General features: G+C 51.4%; 1 protein-coding gene across 6 annotated transcripts; it reads left to right on the top strand.

Moving 5' to 3' along the window:
* The first annotated feature begins 1,712 nt into the window (after positions 1 to 1,712).
* Kcnip2 (potassium voltage-gated channel interacting protein 2) lies at positions 1,713 to 23,162 on the top strand. 6 transcript variants are annotated; one of them, XM_040743750.1, is made up of 10 exons: positions 1,713 to 2,069; positions 18,572 to 18,667; positions 19,399 to 19,497; positions 20,006 to 20,130; positions 20,470 to 20,539; positions 20,758 to 20,828; positions 20,948 to 21,055; positions 21,240 to 21,344; positions 21,472 to 21,534; positions 21,791 to 23,162. In XM_040743750.1, the coding sequence occupies exons 1-10, from the start codon at positions 1,997 to 1,999 to the stop codon at positions 21,836 to 21,838; spliced, it is 858 nt and encodes a 285-aa protein (XP_040599684.1). In that variant the 5' UTR covers positions 1,713 to 1,996; the 3' UTR covers positions 21,839 to 23,162. The 6 variants fall into 6 exon arrangements, with proteins under 6 accessions (XP_040599684.1, XP_040599677.1, XP_040599679.1 ...); XM_040743743.1 differs by having other exon boundaries at positions 1,714 to 2,069; positions 19,444 to 19,497; XM_040743745.1 differs by lacking the exon at positions 19,399 to 19,497 and having other exon boundaries at positions 1,714 to 2,069.
* The last annotated feature ends 4,575 nt before the right edge of the window (positions 23,163 to 27,737 follow it).

The raw sequence follows: 27,737 nt of genomic DNA on the forward strand, positions 1-27,737 counted from the left end.
TCTTCAGTGTCTGTTTCCCTCTTCATCTCTTTAAAGTCATCCAGGGTTGGTCCTCGTGCTAAGGGGACCTCTCCTCCAAGCTGGACCGGATGGAGTCAGCAGGGTTCAGAGAACTATGGCCTCCTTCACCTCTGGGCGTTGAGGAGGGTAGTGTAATGGGCAGGTCCTTTGGATGCCTTCTGGGTTTCTTCCAGCCTTTCCTGTAGAGGTACAAGAGCCAGTCTAGGACTGTTATGATAAAGCCTGAGGGGAACCTTGTGTTGGGGACCTTGGTGGATTCTATGGCAGACGAGGGTGACAGAGGTGGAGGGACAAACACGCCAGGCAGACAGAGCTTGGTGAGAAGTTTCATTAGAAAGAAAGAGAAAAGAGGTGAAGAGACACAGAGAGAGGACAGAAGAGGAAGGGGAGACAGGAAAAGTCCTGTCTGCCCCAGGGCAACAGCTGGAAAGAGTTGAGTGGGCAAAGAGAGCAGAAAAAAGGACTTAAGTGTGGGGGTCTTTCTTTTAAAGGGGTCCTTTGCACCTGGGCTGACCAGGGCACTGCCTGAGTGCATTCTGCCAGGTTACAGGGGCGGGCCGGCATAGTGCCTGAGTCCTTACAAGGACAAAAGCTGTCGGTGCCTGCCCTGTCTCTCCCCATTTTACAAGCCTGCTTCTTGGCCCTTCCTTCGGGTACACTTAAGACCTTCAACCTGGAGTCCACATCCTCTCTTAGAACTCAGCGTGGCTGAAGGCTCTGGAGGTTTCCGAGCATTCCCCCTCACAGCAGCTCATGCCTCAGCCTCTTCAGGAACGGCCCACTGACTAAAGTGTTTGGAAGTGGACTAACTGCATTGAGGTACTTTCGCCGAGGCTTTTGGTCTCACAGGCCTGGATGAGGCAGGAGATGGAGGGAGTCCTGTGCATGCTAGTCCTGCCTTCAGAGAAGGGCGTGGCTTCACCAGGGACGCATCTCTTCTCTCTTTTCCTATGCATCCTCACCTGGATGCCCAAACCTTTCAGAAGCTCCCTAAATCTGCTGGAAAACAAAGAGTCTCAGGCAGCAGGTGGCAGAGAGAAAGAGACAGAAAAGTTGAGAGAAAAAAGGAAGACAGGAGCCATGAAGACTTGAAACGGACCCGGTTTACAACTTCCCTTTACCTCGGGGTGGGGGGGGGCGGGGTGGAGTGGATGGGGTGGGGGGGGCGGGGGCGGGGCTGTCACCAGATCAGGGAATATGAGGGCAGTCTGAAGGTGAAGCCCCTGCTGGAACTTGAGAGAGACAAATGTACCCCATGCCACCAGTGAGCCTGTGCCCAGAGGCCGGGTTGGCTTCGCATGCCCATGGCGGCAGCTGGTTGGGAACACACAACAGGCGGCAGGAGGAACAACCGAGAAAATAAGGCTGACGTGAAGACAAGAGGGAACAAGGGACTCACGCAGACATAACCCCCAGGCTCTGGCCCTACTGGGCAGCACTGACTGACTGTGGGGGAAGGGGGCGTCTGAGTTGGGGGCTTGGGTCCCTTACAGGGGGCTTTTCTGGCCCCCTCGTCCCCCAAGCCCCGCAGTTTAGTGGGTGGTGTAGCAGGAGAGCAAGTCTCCCTCCCGGCACTTTCCAGTTCACCCTTTAACCGCGTGCCTCCTCCGGGAAGCAGAGGATGGGGGGGCGGGGGTAGGGGGAGCCAATCCGGGCAGCTCCTAAGGGGGGAGGCGGCTGTGACAGCCGCGGGGAGGGGGCGGAGGAGAAGCGGCTGGGCTCCGACTCGGCTCTCAGCTCCACTCTGCCTCCCGCTCCACGCTATCTCCCTGCCCAAGCCTCCCGCTCCTGCCCCGGGACCCCGGGGTGGGCCCTAAAACCCAGGGAGTCCCCAGACAAAAGCCCTGTCAGCCCCTACTCCCAGCCCCCGGCCCCGGCAGGTCGCTGCGCCGCCAGGGGGCGCCGTGTGAGCTCCCTATCCCGGCCACCCGGCGCCCCCTCCCACGGCCCAGGCGGGAGCGGGGCGCCGGGGGCCATGCGGGGCCAAGGCCGGAAGGAGAGTTTGTCCGAATCCCGAGATCTGGACGGCTCCTACGACCAGCTTACGGGTGAGTCGGTGGCTCGGGGGTCCTGGGCGGGTGGGCGGACTCCCTCCCCCTAGACCCTTCGGCATCTCTGACCCTGGCTTGGCCCCTGCCCACACTCTGCCCCATTCACACGCACCTTCCAGGCTGGTCTGGGCGGCAAGACCCTGGGATTCAAAGCTTAGGCTGGTGGGGGGAGGGGGGAGGAAGAGCAGGTGAGGCAGGTGTGGAGAGGCAGCAGGTGTAGGCGTGCGTGACACCGGGCTAGGAGTGTGTCTGGAGTGGGAGGTGTTACGTGCGTGCGCACCTGTCATTCCTGTGTGTCTGTGTATGTATATGTGCGCCTCCCACAGCTAGTTGCCATGTGCCCCGAGGTTTGGTGACAGCCAGGGTGAGTGTGACCGCATGAGGCAGAGCGATTTCATGGTCTTGCCAGATGTTCGAGTGTGGTTGTGTAGGATTCCGGCTGCACTAGTGAAGTTGTTTTGACCGCGTGTCTGTTGCATGTTCAGCTATGAGCTTTGAATGATTCTGTATAAAGTGGCATGTAACTACCAGAGTGCACCAAGATGTCACTTTGCGTTGCTCTGTCTCCTCATAAGACTCATTAAACGTGTGGTTGTGGTTGTGGGGTTAGGGTTGTTTTGGCATTTGGTGCTGTGTACTCCCATGCATGGTGCTCTGTGAGTGTTCATGTCTTTTATGTCTTTCTAGTGTTAGTGAGGGTCTTTAGGGTCCCACACTAACTCCCTCCATTTTCTGCAAATAACTCAAGGACACACAAGGGACCTCAGGGACTTGCAGAAGCACCCTATGGTTCCAGCACCCGGGCCCTGTAGAGAGCCTTCGGTTAGTGCTGGGTTAGTTCCCACGAAGGAGAATAATTACTCAGATCCTTAAATCACCAACAACTCCTTTAGAACTTCACCCAAACCTCACCTTCTCACTCTCCTTCAGAGCCAGAAGTGGAAGTCGTGAGTCTGGGAAGTTGAGTAAGGCTGCCCTCATGCCCTCCACTCCAGATCACGTTGGGAGGGTCTGTGGACCAGGTACATCTGTGTACTTGTAGAGGTCTGAATTTGTAGGCAGACATGTGTGTTTATGGAAATGACTTTGTATGGCATCCTAGTACAGTCTCCCTCAGAACTCCAACCAACAATAGGAGGAAGGCCGTCTCTCCTAAGACAGAAACAGCCGGGCAAGAGGGGAGGACCATAGACCCTGCCCTTCCTTGGTGGAGTCAGGGTCAGACCTGGGAAGCAGGGAAGGGGGCCAGGATGTCGGGCGGGCTTTAAGAAAGAGTCTCTACCGACCGGCTTTGGCACCACACTAGCTGCATGTCAAGACCCCAGAAGGAAGAATGCTCACCGTGTGGGCACCGTGTGGGATCCAGTTCTACTCTGTACCCTTAGGACCCTGGAACGCAGTAAGGGTCCAGGAGCTCTGGAGTCAGGCTGCTTCCTGTCCTGATTCTCCCCTTAGGGCATGATCTCCTCCTTCTGGGCTATGTGATTGACTTTTAATTAACTTACTGTGAGATGGTGTTTCTGGCCTTGAACTCATTTACTAGGTAGCTCAAGCTGGACCCAGACTTCAAACTCTCCTACCACACTTCCCAGGGTGCTAGAATCAGTGTGTACCATCACGCCCTGCCTTCCTGCCGTCCTATCTGACTAAAGTGTGGCAGGATTTGGGGAGGGTGGAGACACAGTCAGGAGTGGAAGTATGTCAGTTGTATGACTTTTATTGCCTTGGCCTCATGTTCCCTACTGTGTGCATCCTCCTGGCTGCTGACAGCCTCCCAAAGGAAAGAAGGTCTAGAACCTATAACCGTGACCGGTCATCAGCATCCTCGCTGTAGATAGCTCTGACGTGACTAGAAAAAAAGACTACCAGAACCTCTCATTCCTGAAGAGGGCCTTAGCTTGTGACTGGAGCCTGCTGATTGGATCCCAAAGGGGCGTCGTTGTCCACGGTGCTGAAGCATGCTCCCGCCCTCCCCTTCCCTATGCAACCTCAATGGGATTTGGGGTAGAGGACGAGGCAACGTCTCTGTCGTCTTGGTTGATTAGGCTGACAGTGTAGTGCCCTTAAAGTTATGCCTCAGAGCATCTTAGATACACCCCGACTGTTCCAGTTTTGCCTCAAGCTCTAACAGTCGGAAAAGACAGTTTCTTAGTCCGGGTAGTGTAGGATGTGGTCCGGGAGCCCCCTCCCCCCATTGTTGGTGTGTTACTTGCTCATCGGGGCCGTTTGGCAGTGCCGCAGAGTGGGGAAGGCTGACACCAGCGCTTAGCAGCGAACCCCGCTGAAAAGAGGAGAGAAAAGGCAGTACAAATTCAACAGACACTTGGGTCCTGAGTGGAGCCTGGGGCCAGGATCTCCGGAGTCTTGTTCCATCGGCAATAAAGTGTGGTTCCTGAGTGTGGAGTGCCCCCGTGTGGCTAAAGAGCCCTCCGTATGACGCTCAGGGGCTCCGTTGCCAAGGCATCAAGTTGACCAAGTGTGGGGTTTGGGGATAATTGTCTCCTTGAATGTAGGCTTACTCCCCTGCCCCTCCCACACACAGTGGGCAAAATTGGATCGCACATCTTCTATGGCCTTTCCCAGGAGTTGGAAGTGTTAACGCTGGAAGGATTTACCTGGAGTTTTAACGACAATGATAAGTCCTAGAAAGGGCTTTAGACAGAGACCCACGGATGAGGGGATTCTACTTGTTGCGTGTGTTGTCAGAAGACTCGAAAGACAACACCAGACATAGTTCTGAACGCGATGTGGAGCCAGGAAGGCAGCACTAGGCACACAGCGCCGCCTCTTCACCACACTGATACACTGTCCTCTTTCTCCTCCCTCCGGCCCAGGAAGTGTGGAGAGTTGCCATGACAACTGTGTCCTCTCACCCCTGTAACGTCCCTGTGCTAATATGGGAGGTGGGGGTGGGAGAAACAGCCAGAGAGGGGTTAAAATAGAGCAATAAAAAAAAAAAACCTTCCTGGTATAGTGGTTCACGTCTGTAATCCCAGCACTTGGAAAGATGAGACAGGAGCATTGCTGTAAGTTCGAGGCCAGCCTGAACCATGGTAGCAAGTGCCAGACAAGACCCGATTTAAAATAAGTCATCCAGCTTTTCTTTCGAAATTTGTGTGTACCTGTTTTCCTTACCAGAAATCCAGAAGACGTTGGAGAGAAAGCTCCGCCACGCCCCTGTCTCTGAGAGCTTTGGGGGTGGGTGCAGAGTGCTCATGATGATCTGGTCAAGGTGCTCTCGTGAGGCCAGCAACCTGCAGATGAGACGCTCGGGGTGTGAGACTCCCCGCCTGCCCGGCTGGCCCTCTTGCACCGCCCACTCCAACGGGGGCGGCACCGCCCCTCAGCCAGGGACCGTGGGGGCGGAGCTTGGACAAAGCTCTCTGAGCCCAGCCATGAACCGCTGCCCCCGCAGGTGCCGGAGCCCGCTGGGGCAGGCAGCTCGATCCCTCTACCAGTTGGTGACTGGGTCGCTGTCGCCAGGTATGAGGAAGGGAAGGGAAGGGCAGGACCCCTCTAAAAATTAGTGGCTCGGGATTGGAGCCGTAAAGAGGCGGAGAGAAGGAATCCGAAGAAACAGGGGCTCGCACGTAATCGGGGTAAGGGCAATCTGACAGTAGAGCAGTGATCACTCCTGAAGCAGCAGGATAAGATAAAAGGAAGTGGCATCCTGGCTCACAACATTGGAGAGGGTAGGGCTGCTCACTGAAGAATGAAGGGACTCAAAGGAGGGGGCGCAGGAATGTGAGGAGGACGCTTGCCGCTGACGGGGGGGAAAGGGGCAGCCTGTATCGCATTACCTGAGTTTTGTGGGGTGTCTTACAATAACCTGTCAGTGTCGAAAAATAAAGGGGGAAAATGAAGGTAGAACAAGCTAAGCTCACTAGTGAGTCCACGTCTGACCAGACGGCAGGAACTGTAGCCCAGATTGTCACTGCTTTGTCTCTGGGAGTCTGTGTTAGTGGGATTGGGCATTACATACTAAATTGCACGTCTCCAAGGCTGCACCCTGGGACTGCACATCCCTGGGATTTTATGCTTTGGAGTTTGGTTTGAAAGCCCCGAGTCAGGAAACTGATGAGGACTTTCATGAAGTTGTACGCTGGCATGGAGTTTGTGGGATTTATGATGTGTGAGTTGTGGGCTTCCTATGGTGCTGTGGAGATTCGCGCATGCCTCCACTTGGGTATCCGTAGGGCTGCCTGGGCCCACAGAACCTGGAATTCTCACCTCATCTGTCCTGAAGGGAACTGAAGCAACCATAGCATAGATGTCTGGGAAGGGCCCCGTGGCATTCCGGGATCTGTAGTTTTTCCCTTCTTACATGAGGTTCCCCTTGGGCCCTGGAGTATAGTCAAGAATTGGGGCCATTTTTTGCCATGTATCTTCAAGAGGAGAATTGGGGCTGAGTGAGAGCCATACTTTCAAGTCTCTTGGGGAGCATGTGTCCCCTCAAGCCCCCTGCTTGGGCTTGTCTCCAGTGACAGATGGCTGAAGCCAGGCAGGGCCAGCTCTCAATCACTGCAGACATGACTTCCAGGACCCAAAATAGCCCCACCGCCTAGGGAGTCATTAATCACCTGATGCAGTCGGGGGCTGCGGTGTCTTTTTGAGTAGCTGGGGAAGAATGGGATGGGGGACTGAGAGAAGGGCTTTGGGGTCTTCGGTGACACAGTGACAGTGGAGAGCAGATGGCATAGGGTGTGGGCTCCTCCACAGGGCAGTATTTTTCCAGACCTGAGCCATGGAAAATAAATGACTGAATGGTAGCAGCATCTCTGTGGTGAGATTTGAGATGTCTGGGAAGGGCCAGCCCAGTGCCCTAACACTTTAGTTTTGAGTTCTCACTTTACCTGAAGTGACTCCATTAAAATTTCACTCTGTAAGGGGGGTGGTGGCACAGGCCTTTAGTACCAGCACTTGGGAGGCAGAGACAGCGGATCTCTATGAGTTCAAGGCCAGCCTGGTCTGCAAAACTAATTCTAGGACAGCCAGGGCTACAAAAAGAAACCCTGTCTCAAAAAAAAACAAGGAAGAAAAAAAAAAAGAAGTACAAGGTCATGAGCCAGGAGGTGGTTTCACACCTTTAATCCCAGCACTCCCGAGGAAGAGGCAGGAGGATCTCTGTGAGTTCTAAGTCCTGGTCTATAGAGCAACTATGTAGCAAGTTCCAGGACAGCCAAGGCTACATAGTAAGACTCTGTCTCGAAGGAAAAAAAGAAAAAGGAAAGGAAAAGCTTTCATTGTGAGAACAGCGATGTGGCTCTAGGTCCTGTATTCGCCTTGCAGGCCATAGACTCTTGCACCACAAAAGTGATGAGGAGCGCCAGGCGGCAGTGGCACACGCCTTTAATCCCAGCACTCGGGAGGCAGAGGTAGGCAGATCTCTGTGAGTTCGAGGCCAGCCTGGTCTACAGAGGGAGTGCCAGGACAGCCTCCAAAGATGACTGATGAGCAAAAGCCAATGGAAGAGTGAAGTCAGGTCCAGCTCAGCCTCATTGGACTCTAAGACTTGAGAAGTCTTTGTAGGGGGATGGGAGACCTAGGGAAGAGCGTGTTTTCTCGATTCCTGCAGACCCTTTCACCAGAAGCCTAGTCGATTTAAACCCAGAAGTCACCGGGAGACTGGGTCAAGGTCTCTGAGAGCTGGAAGGGAAGAAGGAAGACAGTGGACAAGACAGTGGGATGCAGGTCCTCTCATCTCTCCAACAGCAGGAAGCAGGGGCACTGCTATGATGCCTTTGTATTTCTTCCTTTTAATTAAAGATGGTGCCTAGCTGGGCAATGGTGGAGCACGCCTTTAATCCCAGCACTCGGGAGGCAGAGGCAGGCGAATCTCTGTGAGTTCCAGGCCAGGCTGGTCTACAAGGTGAGTTCCAGGACAACCACCTCAAGAGACAACAAAACAAAACAACGACGGTGCCTCTTTCAATGCAGGTAGTTTGCTTAGCTCTCGTAGGATCCAGCCCTTTTAAATTGTTACCCTTAGCTCTCCCAACATAAACTGCCTTTTTAACACCCCCAAGACCAACGATGAGATGGTAGAGAGAGCTGGCACATGATAAACTTCAGCCGAAGTCCTTCTTTACCAGAATATTAATTACTTCTTGGGGAAAACCATGTGATGAACCACAGTTCCTGTCGGTTTAGGGTGGAGGTGACATGAACTAATACATATTCAAACAAATGGGCTGACCAAATGCTGACTTTTGTTGTTCTTCTTTTTAGATGTGTTCTCACTATGTAGCCTTGGCTGGGTGGCCTAGAACTGGCCTCAAACTCCAAGATGTGCCTGCCTCAGCCTCCTGTGTGCTAGTATTACAGGCCTGTGCACTTAAAATCGGACACAGTGGGACATGTAATTCCAGCAAGTAAGACGTAGAGCAGGAGAACCTAGGCTACCTAGCAAGCCCCTAGACTCAGGATATAGCTTTAAAAACAAACACATACCCCAAAGGTTAGGGATGTATCTATTTTTTAAAACTTGTATGTTTGTATGTAGTGTTTATGCAGATACCACTAGGGACCAGAAGAGGGCGCCAAAGGTTCTTGGAGCTAGAGTTACAGGAGGTGGTGAGCTGTCTGGTGTAGGAACTGAACCCACATCCTCTGAAAGAGCAGTGTGTGCTCTTAACTGCTGGGTCTCCGCTCCAAAACTATTATCCAGATGTACAAGGCCCTGGGTTTGATCCTCAGTACCACAAAACCAGCTTTTGCTATTATGTAACTCATTTAAAGGCCTGCCTAGAACAGTTTGTCACATAGTGGTCTTACGAGAAAACAACTTTTTTTTGGAGGCAGGGTTTCTCTGTGGCTTTGGAGGCTATCCTGGAACTAGCTTTTGTAGACCAGGCTGGTCTCGAACTTTAATCCTGAGTGCTGGGATTAAAGGCGCGTGCCACCAACGCCCGGCCGAGAGGACTATTTTAAATGAGCTTTTCTCCATGGGGCCTGTCTCCCCGGCCCACTGAAAGTTAGGCTTGAGTCTGGGTCTCCTTCACCTTGTTCCACGGGTGTCAAGCTTGTGCTCAGTTTGTGTGTGTTCTATTTTTATTCTTAGTGGGTTTCCTTCTGTGGCCCAGCTGACTGGAACTTGAGAGACCCCCCAGCCTCACTGTCTCAGGTGCTTAGAGCACAGGTGTATGCCACATTACCTGTTTAGTCCTTGACCATCCAGGCACGTGGAATGTGGTTGAGAACACACAAGATCAAATCCAATCTCCAAATGATCTCTTCTTATTTGAGTGCCTTGAGCAAGTCCCCTTCTCTCTCTGGACTTTCTGTACCTCAGTAAAAGGTGAACAACGCTGTTTGCTGTAGACTTCATGGCGTTGCCACGAGAAGCCATCAGAATAGCATGGTGGTGGGGAGATCTGGAATTCAAGGTTGGAGCCAGGCTAGGAATCACTAAGACCCTGTCTAGGGGCTGGAAAAATGGCTCAGTAGTTAAGTGCAGTTGTTATTCTTACTAAGGACCCGAATTTGGTTCCCAGCACCGTGGTGGCTCAAAACCATCTGTAACTCCAGTTCCAGGGGATCTGATTCCTTCTTTAAACCTCTACGGGCACCAAGCATGCATGTGCGCATATACATTCAGACAAAACTCTTATACAGAGACAACAAATCTAAAGGAGGGAAAGACCCTATCTGAAAAAAAAAAACAGAAAACTAATCATAGTAGCAAATGTGAAAACTCTAAACTACGGGGTGCTGGGGAACTCTGGGAGGAGTGTGTGTTAGTGATAGTGGTAATGTTTACTTAGCAGTGACTAATGTGCCTGCCCAATGGCATCTCATGCTTTAGTTCGTTCATCCCCACCAAAAACTTTGTGAGGTGAAAACCCAAACACACACACACACACACACACACACACACACACACACTAACTCATCGAGGCGGTGGTGGCGCACGCCTTTTTTTTTTTTTTTTTTTTGGTTTTACAAGACAGGGTTTCTCTGTATTGCTTTGGAGGCTGTTGGACCAGCCCGGCCTCGAACTCACAGAGATCCACTCTGCCTCCCGAGTGCTGGGATTAAAGGCCTGCACCACCAATGCCCAGCTGCAAACAATACTTTCTAAATGTAAAGGGTAGGGGATCCACCCAGTTTGGTGCAAGTTGCAAACTGTGATTTGAATGAGCATGGGGAGTCCAGCACCTTGGCCCATGCACCATCTCTCTGTTGGGTTTCTGCCACTAACAGTGTGGAGTTAGGTGCTGTGTCTTATGGATTCAACAGGGTATTGGGGTTTTGTTGTCCTTGGTTGGTTGGTTGGTTGGTTGGTTGGTTGGTTGGTTTTGTTGTCCTTGGTTGGTTGGTTGGTTGGTTGGTTGGTTGGTTGGTTGGTTGTTTGTTTGTTTGTTTGGTTGGTTGGTTGTTTGGTTGGTTGGTTGGTTGGTTGGTTGGTTTGGTTGGTTGGTTGGTTGTTTGGTTGGTTGGTTGGTTGGTTGGTTGGTTGGTTGGTTGGTTGTTTGGTTGGTTGGTTGGTTGGTTTGGTTGGTTGGTTGGTTGGTTGGTTGGTTGGTTGGTTTGGTTGGTTGGTTGGTTGGTTTGGTTGGTTGGTTGGTTGGTTGGTTGGTTGGTTGATTTTTGGAAACAGGATTTCATATAGCCCAGACTAGCCTCAAGCTCCTCATGTAACCAAGGCTGACCTTGAATGCCTAATCCTCCTGCATCCACTTTCCATGCCTGGGATCACAGGCACGGGCCATGCAGCCCAGCTCAAGGAATTGGATAGAACTAGCCGGGTAGCTGAGGACCGAAGGCTCTGAAGGGAGGAGAATTAAGCTGCCTGGAAAGGGTGGGTGAGACCTCTAGGACAGTGAAAAGGAGAGCTTCACAGACTCAGAGCATAACGGAGTCTGCGCTCATCCAGGTAGCACTGTCTGTTTGACAGAGGCAGCCGAATTGGCTGAAACAAAGGGCATTGGCTGGTGAGAGGGCATTAAATGCCAGGCTGGAGTGTGGTGCTGGGATAGTTACTGTTTTCATCTGTGAAGCAACAACTTCTAAGGTCTGAGAAACCGCTGCCACCTTGTCAATTGACTCCCTTCTTGCCACCAGCACAGGGGAGGTAGGCACTGAGGACGGAGACACAGCAGGCATAGATCTCCAGAGGACAGCAAGAAAGGAGATGGACACAGGGGTGAGATAGGGTAGGAGGTAGACACTGACCCCCAGTGGTAGCCGTGTAGAACTGCAGTTAAACCCTTAGCTGGTGCACAGGGACTGGTTCCCGCCCAACTGAGACTCTAATCCTGGAGCTGCAGAGCGGACCATCCCGACAGAGCCTTGCCTTCTAAGAAGGGAACCACAGAGGACAGGCCCGGAGTGGTTGAAACCGAGGCACTGGTGTTAGAGGTATGCTCTCTCTGGCTCTGGCTTCTCCACCTGTCTTAGGGAGATGCCTTCAGAGATGTAAGGAGAAAGTTCGATTTGATAGCATCAGTAAGCTACAATGCATCATCAGGTAAACACTGAGTGCCGGGTTGCTGTGCCTTGGAAACAGTGTTAACTCAGAAGGCCTTTGTCTCCGAAAGGCCTCCCCACTCCCACTCACTGCCCCATACCAGGAAGGAGAATGCTTAGGGGGGTGTGCCTTGGGGAGCTCACAATTGCCTCCCATCCTGGGCTTCTCCCCAAAAAGGGATCAAGCCCTGGCATTTCCAGAATGAGGCTTTAGCCTGAAGAAGGGGAAAACACAACCTCCCCACCTTCCACAGGAGCCTTAGCCCTCTGAGTCCCAAGACGGCCTCAGTAAGTTTCCTTCCTAGAGGGCCAGGAAGGGGCCAGCGGCCTTTTTCCTGCCTAATCCTCCCTCCCTTGGGCCTCAGTTTCACTGCCTGTGGCCTGTGGGAAGAGAGTGCTTCCTGCCTCATGGTCTCCATGACAACCTCGATCGATGCTGATAGTGTCCTTCTGACAGGAGAGGTCATTTGTATCCCCTTATGTGCTCACACAATCCTCTGTCAGAGTGTTAATACAACCATAGACCTACTCCCCAATTATACAGCACATCCGTCCCCTTCAGACCCACAGTCCACAAGCCTCCTAAACACACACCTTGCCCCACACACTCAGAAATCTCCACACACATAGACACCCCCAAACACACCTTTGTGACTGACAGATGCACATAAACACAGACACATAAAAGGGGGACATACATATTCCCAAACCCACACAGAACTCGCAATGTGTTTTCACCCATATGTTACTCACCCGGGTGCAGGTGACAGCTTCTCACACACACCCTGCCCTGCTCTCTCCCTTCTAAGTAAGGATGCTCTCTCTGTCCCCTCCTTGTGGCACACAGAATGTCTAGGGGAAGCTCTCCTCACAGAAGCTCTCCTCACAGAAGCTCTCCTCACAGACTGGGGCAGGTCACTGCCTCCCTTTTCTAAGCCCATCTCCCTCACACCAAAATATCCTGAGGAGGAAGTGCTGGTCCGAAGGCTGAGGTGGCCCAAAGAGGAAGGCGGAGGCTGTGGCTGGGAGCTGTGGGGGGCAGAGGCGGGGAAAGGGAAAGGGAGGAGACCCAGGGCTGGAGACCGCAGGGCAGGAGACCGCAGGGCGGTCTTATTCAGTCTTACTCAGGCAGGGGAGCCTGAGGGGGGAACGGTGTGGGACAGCCTTGTGTCTGAGCATCAGTAGGTGGGGGCCATGCCCCAGGACAGCCATGACCCTGGAAGGGCTGGAGATGGTGGCTGTACTCGTGGTCCTGGTTCTTTTTGTCAAGGTCCTGGAGCAGTTTGGCCTCTTTGAGCCTGTCTCCTTGGAAGGTAACCCAGGTAGCTGGGCATGTCTGAGCTGCTCTATTTGGGGACCGGGTTGCACTATCTTCATGCCTGGGGCAGGGGTGAGCAGGTGAGTGAGGGACTTCTAGGGAAGAGGATTGATGGGAAATAATAAGGGTGTCTCCAAGGAGCTGGTCTGAAGGAAGTGGTAAAGCATGGGGGAGGGGCATGGGGAGACTGAGAAGAACCTGGGGCATGCCAGTAGTCTGGAGATAGGCATGTGATGTCTAGAGTGAGAAAAGGTCCGAGATAGCACCAGGCCGAGTCCCTTTTGGAGCTAGAGTCCCACAGCGACTACCGAGGTGTGGCTCCACACCAGTGTAGTCACAGGTAGAGTTTTTCTGTGGTGTGTGTGAATTGAGTGTGTGTCACATGGGATGTCACTCTGTTCATGTGTAAGAGAAGACAAGGTGTGTAAACTTATATATGTGACAGTCACAGTGGCAAGACTTGTGGCTTTGTGAGAAAGTGACTGACTTCCCAGACCACACTGCTTGCTGGGCAGGGTGTGTGGCCAAGTCTCTTTGGGTAGTAGGTTGAGTGTGTGAGGTTCCGGCGTTCCCTGCACACATCTAGCACCAGACTGAAAGGGAGGGTGGATTCTTGGGCCCAGGAGTGGGAACATTATGACCGGGACAACTGTGGCTCTGTCCAGTCTGGGGCTCAAGAGTGGGTCAGACCATGGCCGGACATCTCAAACCCTCACCTCCCAGACTCCTGGAAGTAAGGGAAGAATGCCCTGGGGCTTCCATATGTCCTGTCCCACATTAGGAGAATAGCATCGGTGATCCACAGGGAAGCGTTTATGCTCCTCCCGCGCCGGGGTCCCCCGCCCCCCAGAAAGACCCTTGTGACTCTGTGGGACACCATCACTCACCATTAGAGACTGCAGGAACCCTGACAGGCAGCGGGAGGGGGTAAGGAGGCTGTAGGATGGAGAACTGGGAAGATGTCCAGGAAGCTGGGAACAAGAGGAAGGTCTAGGAGTTGCCTGTTGTAGCGTTCAGTCAGAGTGTCCTCTACCGTAGTGCTGCAGTTACTGAGGTAGGAAGGAGGAGCTAACCGTAGACTTACTGAGGAGGCTGGGCTGCTGTCACAGGAGGCCATCCGCCTGTCACCCACCATCCCCTTTAGACTGTGGTGGTGAGCCGGGGGCCATCTGGAAAAACCCAGCAGCATTACAGAAGATGGCAGCAGCCTCTCTCTTCCATGCAAGCAGGAGACATGGGGGAGCAGGAAGGTGGGAGGAGCAGAAAAGCCACCCATGGCCTGGGGGACTGACAATACCATCAGAGGTCCTGTGCATGATCCGGCTTCGGGAAACCAGAGTCCAGGCTAATGGAGGCCTGGGCCAGGGGCCAGGCCACCATCGATCCCTGACTGACCCATTGCTCCCTCCCACCTTTCCGTAGCTCTGGGTGAGGTGGGGGTAGACGGGATGGGTTAGAGGGGAGAAGGCTGTAACCTTATATAGTCACCCCCTTGGGGGCAGAGTAGCCCTGTGAGCGGAGCCTGGCTTGGGAGGTCAGTGTGGCATGGAGGACAAGACAGAGTGACATAACTAAAGGAGGTCGGTAATGAAGTCTTCCGTAGTCAGTGCAGCAGATCCAGGGGGTCCAGCCCCGTTATCTGTAGGTGGGTGCTGCTGAGAGACAGGGGTCGTGGTGCTAAGGGCCCCTCGGGGTTCGGTTACAGTGAAGGACACACAATCAGGAGCTAGCCTTGAGCCAGATCTTCCTGCCTCTGCTTCCCAGGCATGAACCATCACCAGCTCTCTGTGATCCGTTACTGTGTCAGTCTGCTGGCACTTCACCTTCAGAGAGCCGGTCATGCAACAGAGGACCCAAAAGTGCCAGATTCCCACATAGATGGCCTAGCTAATGGGAACAAGGAACCATGCTCCTCTAAAGGAAGATTGGGGATGCCGTGGAGTGAGGAATTTCTTTCTTTTTCTTTCTTTCTTTTCGAGACAGGGTTTCTCTGTATTGTTTTGGAAGCTGTCCTGGCACTCACTCTGTAGACCAGGCTGGCCTCGAACTCACATAGATCCGCCTGCCTCTGCCTCCCGAGTGCTAAGATTAAAGGTGTGCGCCACCAATGCCCGGCCGCCGGAGTGAGGGATTTCAAGAGAGAGAAGTGAATGTGCCCAGGACACATTGAGCCATGGGTATGTGGGTGCCATGGGGACTGTGTTAGTTTCCTCATCACTGTGTCTAAATACCTGACCAAAGGAACTCCAGCGAGGAAGGGCGGATTTGGGGTGGATTTGGCTCATGGTTTGAATGTATCGTTCACCTCAGTTGGGAGGGCGAGTGGATTGTACAGTCTGCCGTGGTGGGAAAGGCATGGTGGCCAGCTGTCTTTAGCTGTGGCAGCAGGAACTTGAGGCAGCTGGTCACGTTGTGCCCACAGTCAGAAAACAGAAATAAGACAGTGGTGGCGTACGCCTTTAATCCCAGCACTCGGGAGGCAGAGGCAGGCGGATCTCTGTGAGTTCGAGGCCAGCCTGGTCTACAGAGAGAGTTCCAGGACAGGCAAGGACACTACACAGAGAAACCCTGTCCCAATAAACAAAATATCAAGGAAGAAAGCAAGGGAAAGAGGGAGAGAGAGACAGAGTCAGAGAGAGGAGAGAAGTAAGTGTTGATACTCAGCTCAATTTCTTTTTTCCTTTTTATTCAGTCTGTGCTCCTAACCCATGTGATGTTACTACCCATATTCATTGTGGGAATTCCCTCCTGAGTTAAACCAATCTAGAAACATCCTCAGAGTCAGTTACTGTTCTTTTGCTGTGAAGAGACACCATGCAAGGCAAGACAGCTTTTAATTGAGGGCTAGCTTATAGTTTCGGAAGGTTAGTCCATGCTCATCATGGGGGGAAGCAGGCAGGCATGGTGCTGGAGCAGTAGCTGAGAGCTTTGCATCCTGTTCCTCAGGCAGCAGATGGGGGCGTGGAAAGCAACTAGACCTAGTGTGGGCTTTTGAAACCTCCAAGCCCACACCCAGTGACACATCTCCTCCAACATGGCCACACCTCCTAATCCTTCCCAAACAATTCCATGAACTGGCATCCAAGTATGCAAGCATAGGACCCTCTGGAGGCCATTCTCATTCAAAGCATCAAAGAGAGACACAGAGGTGTGTCTCCTGGGTGATTCTAAACCTAGTCATCACAAGTCTACCCTTTGTCAACTGAACACTCAGATACATTACATTGAACCATAACATCCCATCCATGGTCTTCAAAGGCTCATAGTTACTTCATAGCACAACATATATTTAGTTTATCTGTATGAGTCCCCCCCCACATTTTTTTAGTGTGTGTGTGTATGCCGTGATGTGGAGGTCAGAGGTCACCCTTTAGGAGTCCATTCTCATTTTCCATTGAGTGAGGGTTTCTCTGGCTGCTGCTGCTGCTGTGCTCCAGGCTATGAGGCCTGTCAGCTTCTGGGTAGTTACCCTCCATATCACCATAGGAGCCCTGGGGTTACAAATGCATCTCACCAGTTTCCATCTTTCACCTGGGTCTCAGAGATTGGTCTCAGGTCATCGGGCATGAATGGCTAATGCTTTTACCCAGTGAACCTTTTCCTTGGCCCCGATTTCCCAGAATTTTATTGGTTCTAAGGTTGTTCAGAATCCCAAAAATCTGAGATGCAGGGCATCCTGGTAAACCCCGGTAAAGTAAAGGAAGTTAGGTGATTCCAACACACAATGGTCCAGGCAGTTATCCTCATTTTAAAGGCAGGGCAGGCAAGACTCGAACTCAGCAAGACGAACACTAACTTCTGCAGTGCTTGGATCGGTGGTCTTGTGGCATCGTGCGGGCACCGGCAAGTCTTTGGTAGTCCTTCCTCGTTGGGACTTGCAGCACACACAGCATCTCTCATGAGCCTGCCCTACTTGGTGCCCGCAGCTTCCCTTGATCGATTTCCCGTAGACCTGGCATCTCCAGCAGCCTGAGGTTCCAAATGCAGCTTAGGCTTCACCTTCACAGGGTTGTGTGTAACGTCCTCTCAAGGGCAAGTACTCTTCCCCTGACCTGTATCTTGAGTCCCACTGTCTGCATTTCTGTTGGCATTCTTGTCTTCTACAGTCTCACCAAAATGGCCCGCTAAGCTCTGCTTATAGTGTCTTAGGCCTTCTCTATCCCATGGCTTCAAACTCTCTATTCCCTTCATAAACCAGTTCTAAGGACCTATAAGCTACCCGGTCAGATTTATGACATCGACAACCCCACTCCTGGTACCAATTTTGCTATGTTAGTTACTTGCTGTAATGAAATAACTGGCAAAAGCAACTTAAGGGTTTATTTTGGCAGTCAGTTTGTAGCTGTTGTCCATCATGTCAGGAAGATGTAGTAGTGAGAGTGATAATGAGGCCTCATGGTCAGGAAGCATAGAGAAATTACCACCTGCACTCAGGCCACTCCCCATTGTATTCAGTCTAGAAACCCAGCCCATGGTGCCACCCACATTCAGGGTGGGTCTTTCATCTTCAATTAAATGCCCATAGGTGCGTCGCCTAGGTGATTCTTCTGTTGTTTTTTTTATTTATCTTTTTTTTTGTTTGTTTTTGTTTTTCATGTCAGGTTTCTTTGTGGCTTTGGAGGCTGTCCTGGAACTCGCTCTTGTAGACCAAGTTGGTCTCGAACTCACAGAGATCCGCCTGCCTCTGCCTCCCAAGTGCTGGGATTAAAGCTGTATGCCACCATGCCACCATTTTTTTTAATCAAGTTTTTTTTTCTTTTTCTTTTTCTTTTTTTTTTTTTTTTTTTTTTTACAGTGCAGGGAATTGAACCTAAGACCTTATACATACTAGGCAAGTACTCTGCCACTGAGCTATTTTTAGTCATCTGTTGTTTTTTTTAGAGACGGGGTTTCTCTGTGTAGCCCTGTTCTGAAACTCACTTTGTAGACCAGGCTGGCCTCGAACTCAGAGATCTGCCTGCCTCTGCCCTTAAGTGCTGGGATTAAAGGTGTGCGCCACCACCGTCTGACTTCCTAGGTGATTCTAAATGTAGTCAAGTTAACAATAGTTATTAACCTTCATAGAGGCTTAGGTCACAGTGTCATGCATATATCATAATAACATTGGTGTATGTCTTGAGAACCTTAACACATGGTGTTATGATGTCTTAGGGTCCTCGTATAGTTTATGTGATTTGGTCATTCTATGCATGAGATGGTCTATCTGGGTCTCCATATGTGTAATTATGTTTGGTCATATTTATTAGAGTATTAGGTAAGAAATTATGTTTGTGTGTGTGGTTGGAACATGCTTAGGCCACTGTTTTTGTCATCAATATGTCACCATTCTAAATTACAACATGCCTGTGTGTGTCTGTGTGTGTGTGTGTGTGTGTGAGAGAGAGAGAGAGAGAGAGAGAGAGAGAGAGAGAGAGAGAGAGAGAGAGAGAGAGAGAGAGTCCTACTCAGATTCCTCAGAGTAGACATTACCTTGAGGAGTTGGGTTAGCAGTTAACACACTGAGGCCGCCCCTCTCGCCAGCCATTTCTCCTCATACAAAGTGACCGAGCCTGGCTCCTATGAGACCCAGTAGCAGCCCGGCCCCAGCCCTCCTCATTTCCTATCGCCACCCCAGCCAGCGTTGATTTGTGATTGGTGGGGGAGTGGACAGGAAAATGGAACGGGGAGCAGGGTGGGAGTTAATGTGCCTTCCTGGGGTCTTCTCTCTTCCCAGGCCACCCTCCAGGGCCCACTAAAAAAGCCCTGAAGCAGCGTTTCCTCAAGCTGCTGCCGTGCTGCGGGCCCCAAGCCCTGCCCTCAGTCAGTGAAAGCAAGTGCCTCTCCTATGCTTCTGGGGGTGGGATGCTCTCACATGAGAGAGAGAGAGAGAGAGAGAGAGAGAGAGAGAGAGAGAGAGAGAGAGAGAGAGAGGTGTGATGGGAGCGATGGGAGGTGGGCTGGGTCTGAATGTGAGGCTACAGATGAATATATGGTCAGATCATGAGTGCCTGTGGGCATCCCTGGTCTGCATCCCTGGATCGGGCTTGTATGTTAGGCCTGAAGGCCATGCGGCCATGGCAGGGTGGCTTAGGTTGTTCTGTAACTCTGTGGCTTCCCTACTGTTTAGACCTTGGAATGTATGTCACCTATGCTCTAACAGGGTACCAGGTATAGAGGATGAAGTCCACCTTCCCACATGTCAGGGTACTGAGGTTTTCTGTCCCAGTCTGGTCCTCAACTGAATGGCCACCAATTGAGTGACCTCTTTTTATCTATTGGTTCCATTTCCTCTGCTGAGCCTTGCCCACCGTGTAAAAGCATACTGAATTTTGCAAGCTATCTATATAAAGGCCCAGTCTGTAGCTTTTTTGAGCATCTAATGTTGCTTTACTCCGATGGTGCCACCCGGAGAGTTAATCCAACATGGGGGCTGTTTGTGAAGGGTTCGTGTCATCCTGGGTGTCTGTGTTCACTGTGTATGTGCCTATGTCGTGGGCCTGGGGCTCGTGTGTTAAAACACTCAAGTCTGTGAGATTTCCTGTGAGTGTGGGGCCAGGGGAGTGTCTACAGGGCTTGGTCTCCTTGGTGACAATTCGCTCCCTTCAGCATTAGCTGCCCCAGCCTCCCTCCGCCCCCACAGACCCCGCCCGATGGACCCAGGTGACTTACTCTCCTGGTTGGGGTGGGATGGGGGTACTTGCCTGGGGACTGGACTAAGGGTGGAGTCAAGATTGGGGTCTGAACAAAGATTGGCTGGAGCTGGGTGGGGCATGGCTCGGGCATGGCTGGGATGGGAGGGGCTTGACTGGGCTTGGGTTGGATGTGGGCTCTCCCAGGCTGGGGCTGCAGTGATCTGAGCTGGTCAAGAAAGGCCCCTTCGATTCGACCTCAGGAGCCCCTGGTCTCCATTCTGTCCTCTTCCTAAGACATCACGGCAAGGGGCTGGCTGTCCGTCTCCAAGGCTGCCTCTGGAGCCAAGCATGGCCTTAGCCCCAACAGACCTGGAGGCTGACCAGTGCCCTTTCTCCTCTGACTGTCTCAGCTCTGAGTCTGACCGGCTGGCCTTGGGTGTGGAACAGAGGACTGGGAGGAGGGGGATGGGTTAATTATTTTGAAGATTACAGGGGCCTGACCTGAGGCAAAGCTATCCCCCTACCACTCCCCGCAGACAGCGTGGAGGATGAGTTTGAACTGTCCACCGTGTGTCACCGGCCTGAGGGTCTGGAGCAGCTGCAGGAACAAACCAAGTTCACCCGCAAAGAGTTGCAGGTCCTGTACCGAGGCTTCAAGAACGTGAGTGAAGGGCCTAGCCAACTGGGCAAGGGCTGAGTCGGAGAGGCCTGGCTGACTGACTCACAGTCTCCTGGAAAGTATGGCCTGGGTGCTTTGAAGAGGGAGACTGGGCCCACAGGACCCTTGGTGGTGGCAGGCTGGGCTTGTGATTTAGTTCGTGTTGTTTTTGTACACTGGGGAAGTCTTCTTGCCAGCCGGTACTGGAACTCTGTGGTAAGTTCCACAGAGGCAGGAGAGGCAGGGTGATTTCCCCTCCTCCTGCGAGTCTCTGGCCTGAGTGCGGGGACTGTAAAGGAAGTGGGGTCTGTGTCTCTGCTCAGTCTGGTTGTCCCTACCCAGGAGTGCCCCAGTGGGATTGTCAATGAGGAGAACTTCAAGCAGATATACTCACAGTTCTTCCCCCAAGGAGGTGAGGAGACGGATGCGGGGGTGGGGGGTGGGGGAAGGGTTCTGGAGGGCTGGGGATGCTGAGGAGGGGTTCTGGAGGGCTGGGGATGCTGAGGAGGGGTTCTGGAGGGCTGGGGATGCTGAGGAGGGGTTCTGGAGGGCTGGGGATGCTGAGGTACTACAGAAAGGAAGCAGTGCCCCTGCCTGAAGGCCAAGTTCACATCCCACGCTCACCCCCAGACTCCAGCACCTATGCTACGTTTCTCTTCAATGCCTTTGACACCAACCATGACGGCTCTGTCAGTTTTGAGGTGAGCTAGGAGATGGTCAAACAAGCCTGTTTCCTTGGGCTGGGGGGGGTGTCAAGATTTCCACACCAAATCCAAAGAATGGGTTGGCAAAGTCCACTCCCCCACCCACTCCTTTCTAGGACTTTGTGGCTGGTTTGTCCGTGATCCTTCGGGGAACCATAGATGATAGGCTGAACTGGGCCTTCAACTTATACGACCTCAACAAGGACGGCTGTATCACCAAGGAGGTGCAGGGCCGAGGGAGGGGCGGTGTGTGTCGTCCCGGGTGGTGATGATGCAAAGGAACCTGATTTTTAAAAAACGTGTATCTGTGACACCAGTAAGGGGGAGAGGTCTGTCCTTGGCCTGCCTCAGCCTCTCAGTGTGGAGGCTGGAGTCTCTTAGGAGAAATCTTCTCATTTGGCTTAACAGGAAATGCTCGACATCATGAAGTCCATCTATGACATGATGGGCAAGTACACGTACCCTGCCCTCCGGGAGGAGGCACCCAGAGAGCACGTGGAGAGCTTCTTCCAGGTGCCTGGGGCTGGGTGGCTGGGGGCCCTGGAGTGCAGGGAACGGAGACCAGGGCCCAATAAGGTTCTTATCTAAGTCTCTCTCACATTGTTCCCCTTGTTCTCTCTGCCTGACCACCTTCTTGCAGAAGATGGACAGAAACAAGGATGGCGTGGTGACCATTGAGGAATTCATTGAGTCTTGTCAAAAGGTATCTCCCCACTCTACACTTCCCTGGTCACAACTCTAGGACTAAACCAACTTTAAGTCACCCCTACCCCAATCCTGTTCTTTCATGACCAAGGGAAATTTATCCCTTCCCCACGTCAGGTGTCCCCGTGTGTCCGTCCTCTCTACCTCTGAATGTCCCGTCTCTAGTTAATGTGTTTCTCTGTGTCTCTGACAAGCTTTTTTTTTCCCTCTCTCCCTCTAATCTGCCTCCCTCACGCCATGTGCCATGACCACAGGACGAGAACATCATGAGGTCCATGCAACTATTTGATAATGTCATCTAGCCCCCCAGGGACAGGGGTTAGTGCATCCTGGGGGTGACCGTGCTCTAGTCCTAGTTCAGGTGAACCTCACCCTTTTCTCCCCAGGTCTGTCCTCATCCTACCTGTACCCTGGGGGCTGTAGGAATTCCAGGGCTTCAGTAGTCCAGACCCCTGAGCTAAGTGGCAAGAGTGAACAGTGTGTCTGGGAGGGAGGGTTCCCAACTCCCAACAGCTCTCATCCCCTTCTTGCCTGGTACCCAGTGCTGAGGACACCCCTGGCATAGGGACTGGTACCCAGTGCTGAGGACACCCCTGGCATAGGGACTGAGTGGTTCCTTACCTCCTAACCCCACTCTAGAAACCACGTTAGGCAGAATGTCTCCTGCTATGGTGCTTTCCCCACCCCTGATCTCATAGACTTCCCTCTGAGATCCCTCCTTGGAGAACACGCTCTGTCCATGTCCCTGGCTGGCCTTTGTGGGCCCTGTAGGAGGGGGACAAGAAAGTAGAGAGATGTTGGCCTTGAGCCAGTGGTTAGGTCCTAGAAATCGGTTGGAGTGGAAAACTGAAAGCCTTGGCAGAACATGAGAGCCAGGTTCTACGGGTCTGCTGTCTGGGGCCAGCAGAATATGAGTTCCCTGACTTCCCAGAAGGCCTTATGTCCTTAGCGACGTCCCAGAAATTTACCATAAACGTCTCAGTGTCTTAGGAGAGCCTGGGTTCCAGATAACTGTTCATCCCGGGATTCTCTCCATCCTTCTTGTATGTTGGGAGTGGTGGCCAGGGGAAGATGAGTGGGAGGTGTCCTGGATGACACCTTTCAAAGTCCCATCCTGCCCTCTCGCCCGTCTCCTGTTTTGATGGCTTCAGTTGCAATTCTCCATGGCCTCTAGATTTAGAGGAGCAGGAGTGAGTCCGGGATTTTCCTGAACGTGAGTCTTGCCACTCCTCCTAGTGGCTGCCTTAGGGGAACGGGGGACAAAGGCAGGCCATAGTCTGAACCCAGTGTAGGGGCATTCACTGGAATTGTTGCCCAACCCTCCACAATGCCCTAGGATGTCCTAGGGGCCCCTCTTCCTCTATATAGTCTACCCAGAGGTGCCCCTGAGCTCACCTAGAGGGCAGGGACCATAGGATCCAGGTCCGACCTTATTGTCAACACCCTGCCATGCTGCTGCCCCTCTTAATATACCTGCTTGTCTCACTCAGCTCACCTTCCGTCAGCTGGGGTCTGGGGGAAAGCCTCCCACCCAGCAGACGTTGTGGACTGCTTTGCATTTTGGGCTCTTCTACATATTTTGTAAAATAAGACACCAGATCCAATAAAACACGATGGCTATGCACAGCCTGCTGTCTTTGCTTCTTTATCCCTCCCATCCCACGACTGCCACACAATCCAGATGACACGCCCACAGCCCTTTAAATCCCAGGAAAATCCTTGTCTTTTCACATAACCAAGACTTAGGTGGGAAATCCATCTGACCTTAACCCCTACATGAATCTTCTGAGGACCACAGAAAGACGGGATGTCATCTTCTTTTTCTTTAGCCATAAAATGTATTTTATTCCAGTTCTGGAAAATAGAGAGAAAAAGAGAGAATCCTTCCATTTACCATTCTAATCCAACATGAATGTGAATTTGGAAAACAGAAGCAAATACATATGTGTGTGTATTGTATATTTACATATAAATAGTAGTGCATTTTGTATTTTATGTGCATTATTTATATATAAATATAATATATATGTATAATGCATGCTTACATTTATGTATTTCCAGACTTTGGGCTCATTGATGTTTGGACTTTTCTTCTTGTTTCTCTCTCTTGAGAAAATGTTTCCTAACCAAGAATGGCCTTCAAGCTGGGCGGTGGTGACCCATGCCTTTAATCCCAGCACTCGGGAGGCAGAGACAGGCGGATCTCTGTGAGTTCGAGACCAGCCTGGTCTGTAAGAGCTAGTTCCAAAGCCACAGAGAAACCCTGTCTGGAAAAACAAACAAAAAAGAATGGCCTCAACCCGTCTTCTTGTTTCTACCCCCAAATGCTGAGATTCCAGGCATGTGCTGCCACACGGCACCTACATCATGTCAGCACCCCTACTTCCCAGCCTCCTGGCTCCTCCCTAGCCAAATGTCTGTACAAGTCATCAAATACCTTCTCACGGCCCGCCTGTGCTGCCTCACTGGTTGACTGATATTGTCTGGATTGCTTGTGTGTTTTGAGAGCTGGTGCGATTGGCCAAACTGTCAGGGAAAACCTTGCAGCTCTGGTGTGTGTGTATCAGCCATTGCCTGATTTTTCCCGTCAATATTTGCAATGTCACACACTGCAGTTCCACGGGCAGCCTTTCCTGCAGGCCACTGCAGCTTCTAGCGTTGTCCGTCTTCTTTAGGACTACCTGTGGCCCATGAGCTTGGCATCGGGCATAAGCTGTTTGGTAGCTTTGGAGATTCAGGTTTATTTTTAATTATTTTATGTCATAGTTAGGGTTTCTACTGCTGTGATGATGATGATGAGACACTCTGACCAAAAAGCAAGTTGGAAAGGAAAGGGTTTATTTGCCTTACAGTTCCATTTCGTAGTCCATTACTGAAGGAAGCCAGGACTCAAACTCAAACAGGGCAGGAACCTGGAGGCAGGAGCTGATGCAGAGACCACAGAGGGTGCTGCTTCCTGGCTTGGTCAGCCTTTCTTTTTCTTTCTTTCTTTCTTTCTTTCTTTTTTTTTTTTTTTTTTTTTGGTTTTTTGAGACAGGGTTTCTCTGTATTGTTTTGGAGGCTGTCCTGGAACTCAACTCTGTAGATCAGGCTGGCCTCAAACTCACAGAGATCCTCCTGCCTCTGCCTCCCGAGTGCTGGTATTAAAGGCGTGCGCCACCACCGCCAGGTACAGCCCCGTCTTATGGAGGCATTTTCTCAATTGTGGTTCCCTTCTCAGGTAACTCTAACTTGTGTCAAGTTTACATAAAACTAGCCAGGACGACATGTTTTGTCTGCATGTATATGTACATACATGCATATGAGGAGAATTGTATGGTATTTTTGTATTTCCTTCCCCCCTTTTTAAACTTTTATTTACTCCTTGTGTCTTTCACGTGCATTCTGATCCCTGTCCCTTCATATCTGCCCTCTGCCCTTGCAACCTCCCCCAAAAACATATATAACTCAAATAAAATTTAGGAGAAAAAAAAGAGAAAAATCTCATCGTGGAAGCTGCAGTGTGGCACATCGAGTCACACAGTGAACCCTTTGTCCCTTTACTTGCAAGGGTTCATTGCAGATATTCATTGTCTGGCCCGAGGGCTCTGGTTTCTGCTTCGCTACTGATGCTGGGCCCTCAGTGGAACTCCTGTTATCCTGTTGCCCTGTGTTGTGGAAATCCTGGAGCTTTGGGTCTGCAGGACCGGCCCCTTCCTGTGCTCCAGAAGTCACAGATTTCCGTGATCTGAAAATACTGTCTTTTGAGAAGTACTTTCTCTCTGCCTGCCTTTAAATGAAGCAGACTTGGGATTATTAAAGAAGAGTTCAGGCCGGTGAGTTGACCCAGCAGGTAAAAGTGCTTGAAGCTGCCAACCCTGATGACCTGAGTTCCCTCTGTGGGACCCACATGGTGGAAGGAGACCCAACTGCCCATGCACATGGCACACACCCATCCACCCCAAGTAATTTTTTTTTAAAGGGAGAGTTAACACAGGTTTAAGAGAAAGAGAAGAGGAGAGTACAAATCCAAGAATATGAGTGTGGTTTCCAAGAACCTTTGAGTTCCCTTCAGTTTCTAATGAAAGTTCCTTTGTGCGAGCACCACAGTGCTAGCAGCCTCTGTGTCTTTGTCAGCTCAAAGATGTTTATATGTTGTGAGGAGACTTTCTCTGGACTCCCAGCTCCCAAATAATGACACAGAGACTTCTTATTAATTATGAAAGCTTGGCCTATAGCTTAGGCGTGTTCCTAACTAGCTCTTATAACAACCCGTTTGTAGGAATCTGTGTTCTGCCACGTGACTCATGGCTGTTACCTCTCTATGCGCTCTGCATCTCCTGGCATCTCCACCTTTCTTCTCAGAGTCCTGTCTGTCCCCGGAAGTCCTCCCTAACCTCTTCCTGCCTGGCTGTTGGCTATTCAGCTCTTTATTTTATTTTTTTTAAGATTACTTATTTATTTATTATGAATACAACATCCTGCCTCTATGTATGTCTGCAAGCCAGGAGAGGGCACCAGATCTCATTACAGATGGTTGTGAGCCACTATGTGGGTGCTGGGAATTGAACTCATGACCTCTGGAAGAGCAGTCAGTGCTCTTGACCTCTGAGCCATCTCTCGAGTCCTCAGCTCTTTATTAAACCAGTCAAAAGGTATCTTGGCAAAGACACGTCTTCACAGTGTAAACAAATATCCCATAACAATGTCTTAGAGAAAAATATGATAATGGCATGATGCAGCTTGGAAAAGATGCATATGTGCCCTGGACGGATACCCCTCAAGATTTTCTTCCCCAGAGTTTGAGGTGACTCAGCAGGTAAAACGCTTGCCTCCGAGCCTGATGAACCAAACTCCATCCCTTGAGCCCCACAACCTGCCCCCGATCTCCACATGCATGCCATGTCACAAATTCATCTCTCCAGGGTTTGGAGAGATGGCTCAGCAGTTAAGAGCACTGGCTACTGTAGAGAAAAAGGACCAGCCAAAGAAGCACACCCTAGACAAAGAAACACACTTTGGCCCTGCAACCAGAACCAAAGAAATGCATCCTGACCCTGAAACCAGTGCCAAAGAAACACACTTTGGCCCTGGAATCAGAGCCAGTGAAAGAAATGCACCCTGACCCTAAAACTAGAGCCAAAAGGCTAAAAAGGACCAGAGAAGGAAACACACTTTGACCCTGAAACCAGAGCCAAATCTGACCCTAATCCTGTGTAGAAAACTAGCCAATCCCTGAGCAGAAGATTGAAATCTGGCCAATCCCCACCCTGGAAAACTCCGCCCCATAAGAAGCCCTATATAAACCCTGTGTCTCCTCAGCTTGTGGCTGTTCCTGCTGCCCAGCTGTCCTCTGCCACTTTGACAGAGGACAGCCACTCCCCTGGATTCTTCCCTCCCAAGAAACCCCTTCAATGAGCTTCAGGTGAAGACCTTCTTTTGCAGCGGAGCAGAGATGACCCTGGGCAGGGCAGAGCAGAGCGAGCAGGGCTGTAACACTTCTGGGGAAACCTTCCCCTGGCCAACTCTACTCTCCACTCTCCTGGGAGCAGAGCTGAACTGTAGCAACTTCACCCAGAGGCCCTCTCCTGCTGGAGCAACACTGGGAAAACATCCCCAGCTGGGAAACCCTCTCCTGCCGAACCAGAGCAGATACACTGGGGAAGCCTTTCCCTGAAACAGGGCTGTAAGCTGCTATGCTTACTGCGGCTTGTGGTGGTCCTTGGCTCCTGAGCTCCAGAGTACCTTTCCATCTGAGCTGTGTAACACTCAGTATTCTGTGACTCCTGAGCTCCAGAATACCTGTCCTATCCTATTTGTCCAAAATGCTTACAGCTGTTCTTTCAGAGGACCAGGGTTCAATTCCCAGTAACCACGTGTCAGCTCACAACTATAATTTCAGTTCTAAGGGATCTGATACCCTCACACACACACAAATGCAAGCAAAAACACCAGTGAACATAAATAAGTAAAACTTATTTTAAAAAGAAATCATCTGGGCAGTAGTGGTGCACACGGTTAAACTCAGCACTTGGGAGGCAGAGGCAGGCGGAACTCTGAGTTTGAGGTCAGCCTGGTCTACTGATTAAGTTCCAAGACAGCCAGAGAAACACTGTCTCAGGAAAAAAAGGTTTTTTTCTTCCACCAAATGTAAGCTGGTGCTGCCATCATGGAAGTCACCACGGGATCAAATGGATGACTCAGTGCAGGCCACCTGAGGCA

This window comes from Mesocricetus auratus, unplaced genomic scaffold, assembly GCF_017639785.1.
Source record: "Mesocricetus auratus isolate SY011 unplaced genomic scaffold, BCM_Maur_2.0 Super-Scaffold_4256, whole genome shotgun sequence".
Lineage (NCBI taxonomy): Eukaryota > Metazoa > Chordata > Mammalia > Rodentia > Cricetidae > Mesocricetus > Mesocricetus auratus.

Coding starts and splice junctions, on each gene's coding strand:
- Kcnip2 (XM_040743750.1), top strand. CDS start 1,997: ATGCGGGGCCAAGGCCGGAAGGAGAGTTTGTCCGAATCCCGAGATCTG. Junction 20,131..20,469: donor TGTACCGAGGCTTCAAGAAC/GTGAGTGAAGGG, acceptor GTCCCTACCCAG/GAGTGCCCCAGTGGGATTGT. Junction 21,535..21,790: donor TCATTGAGTCTTGTCAAAAG/GTATCTCCCCAC, acceptor CCATGACCACAG/GACGAGAACATCATGAGGTC.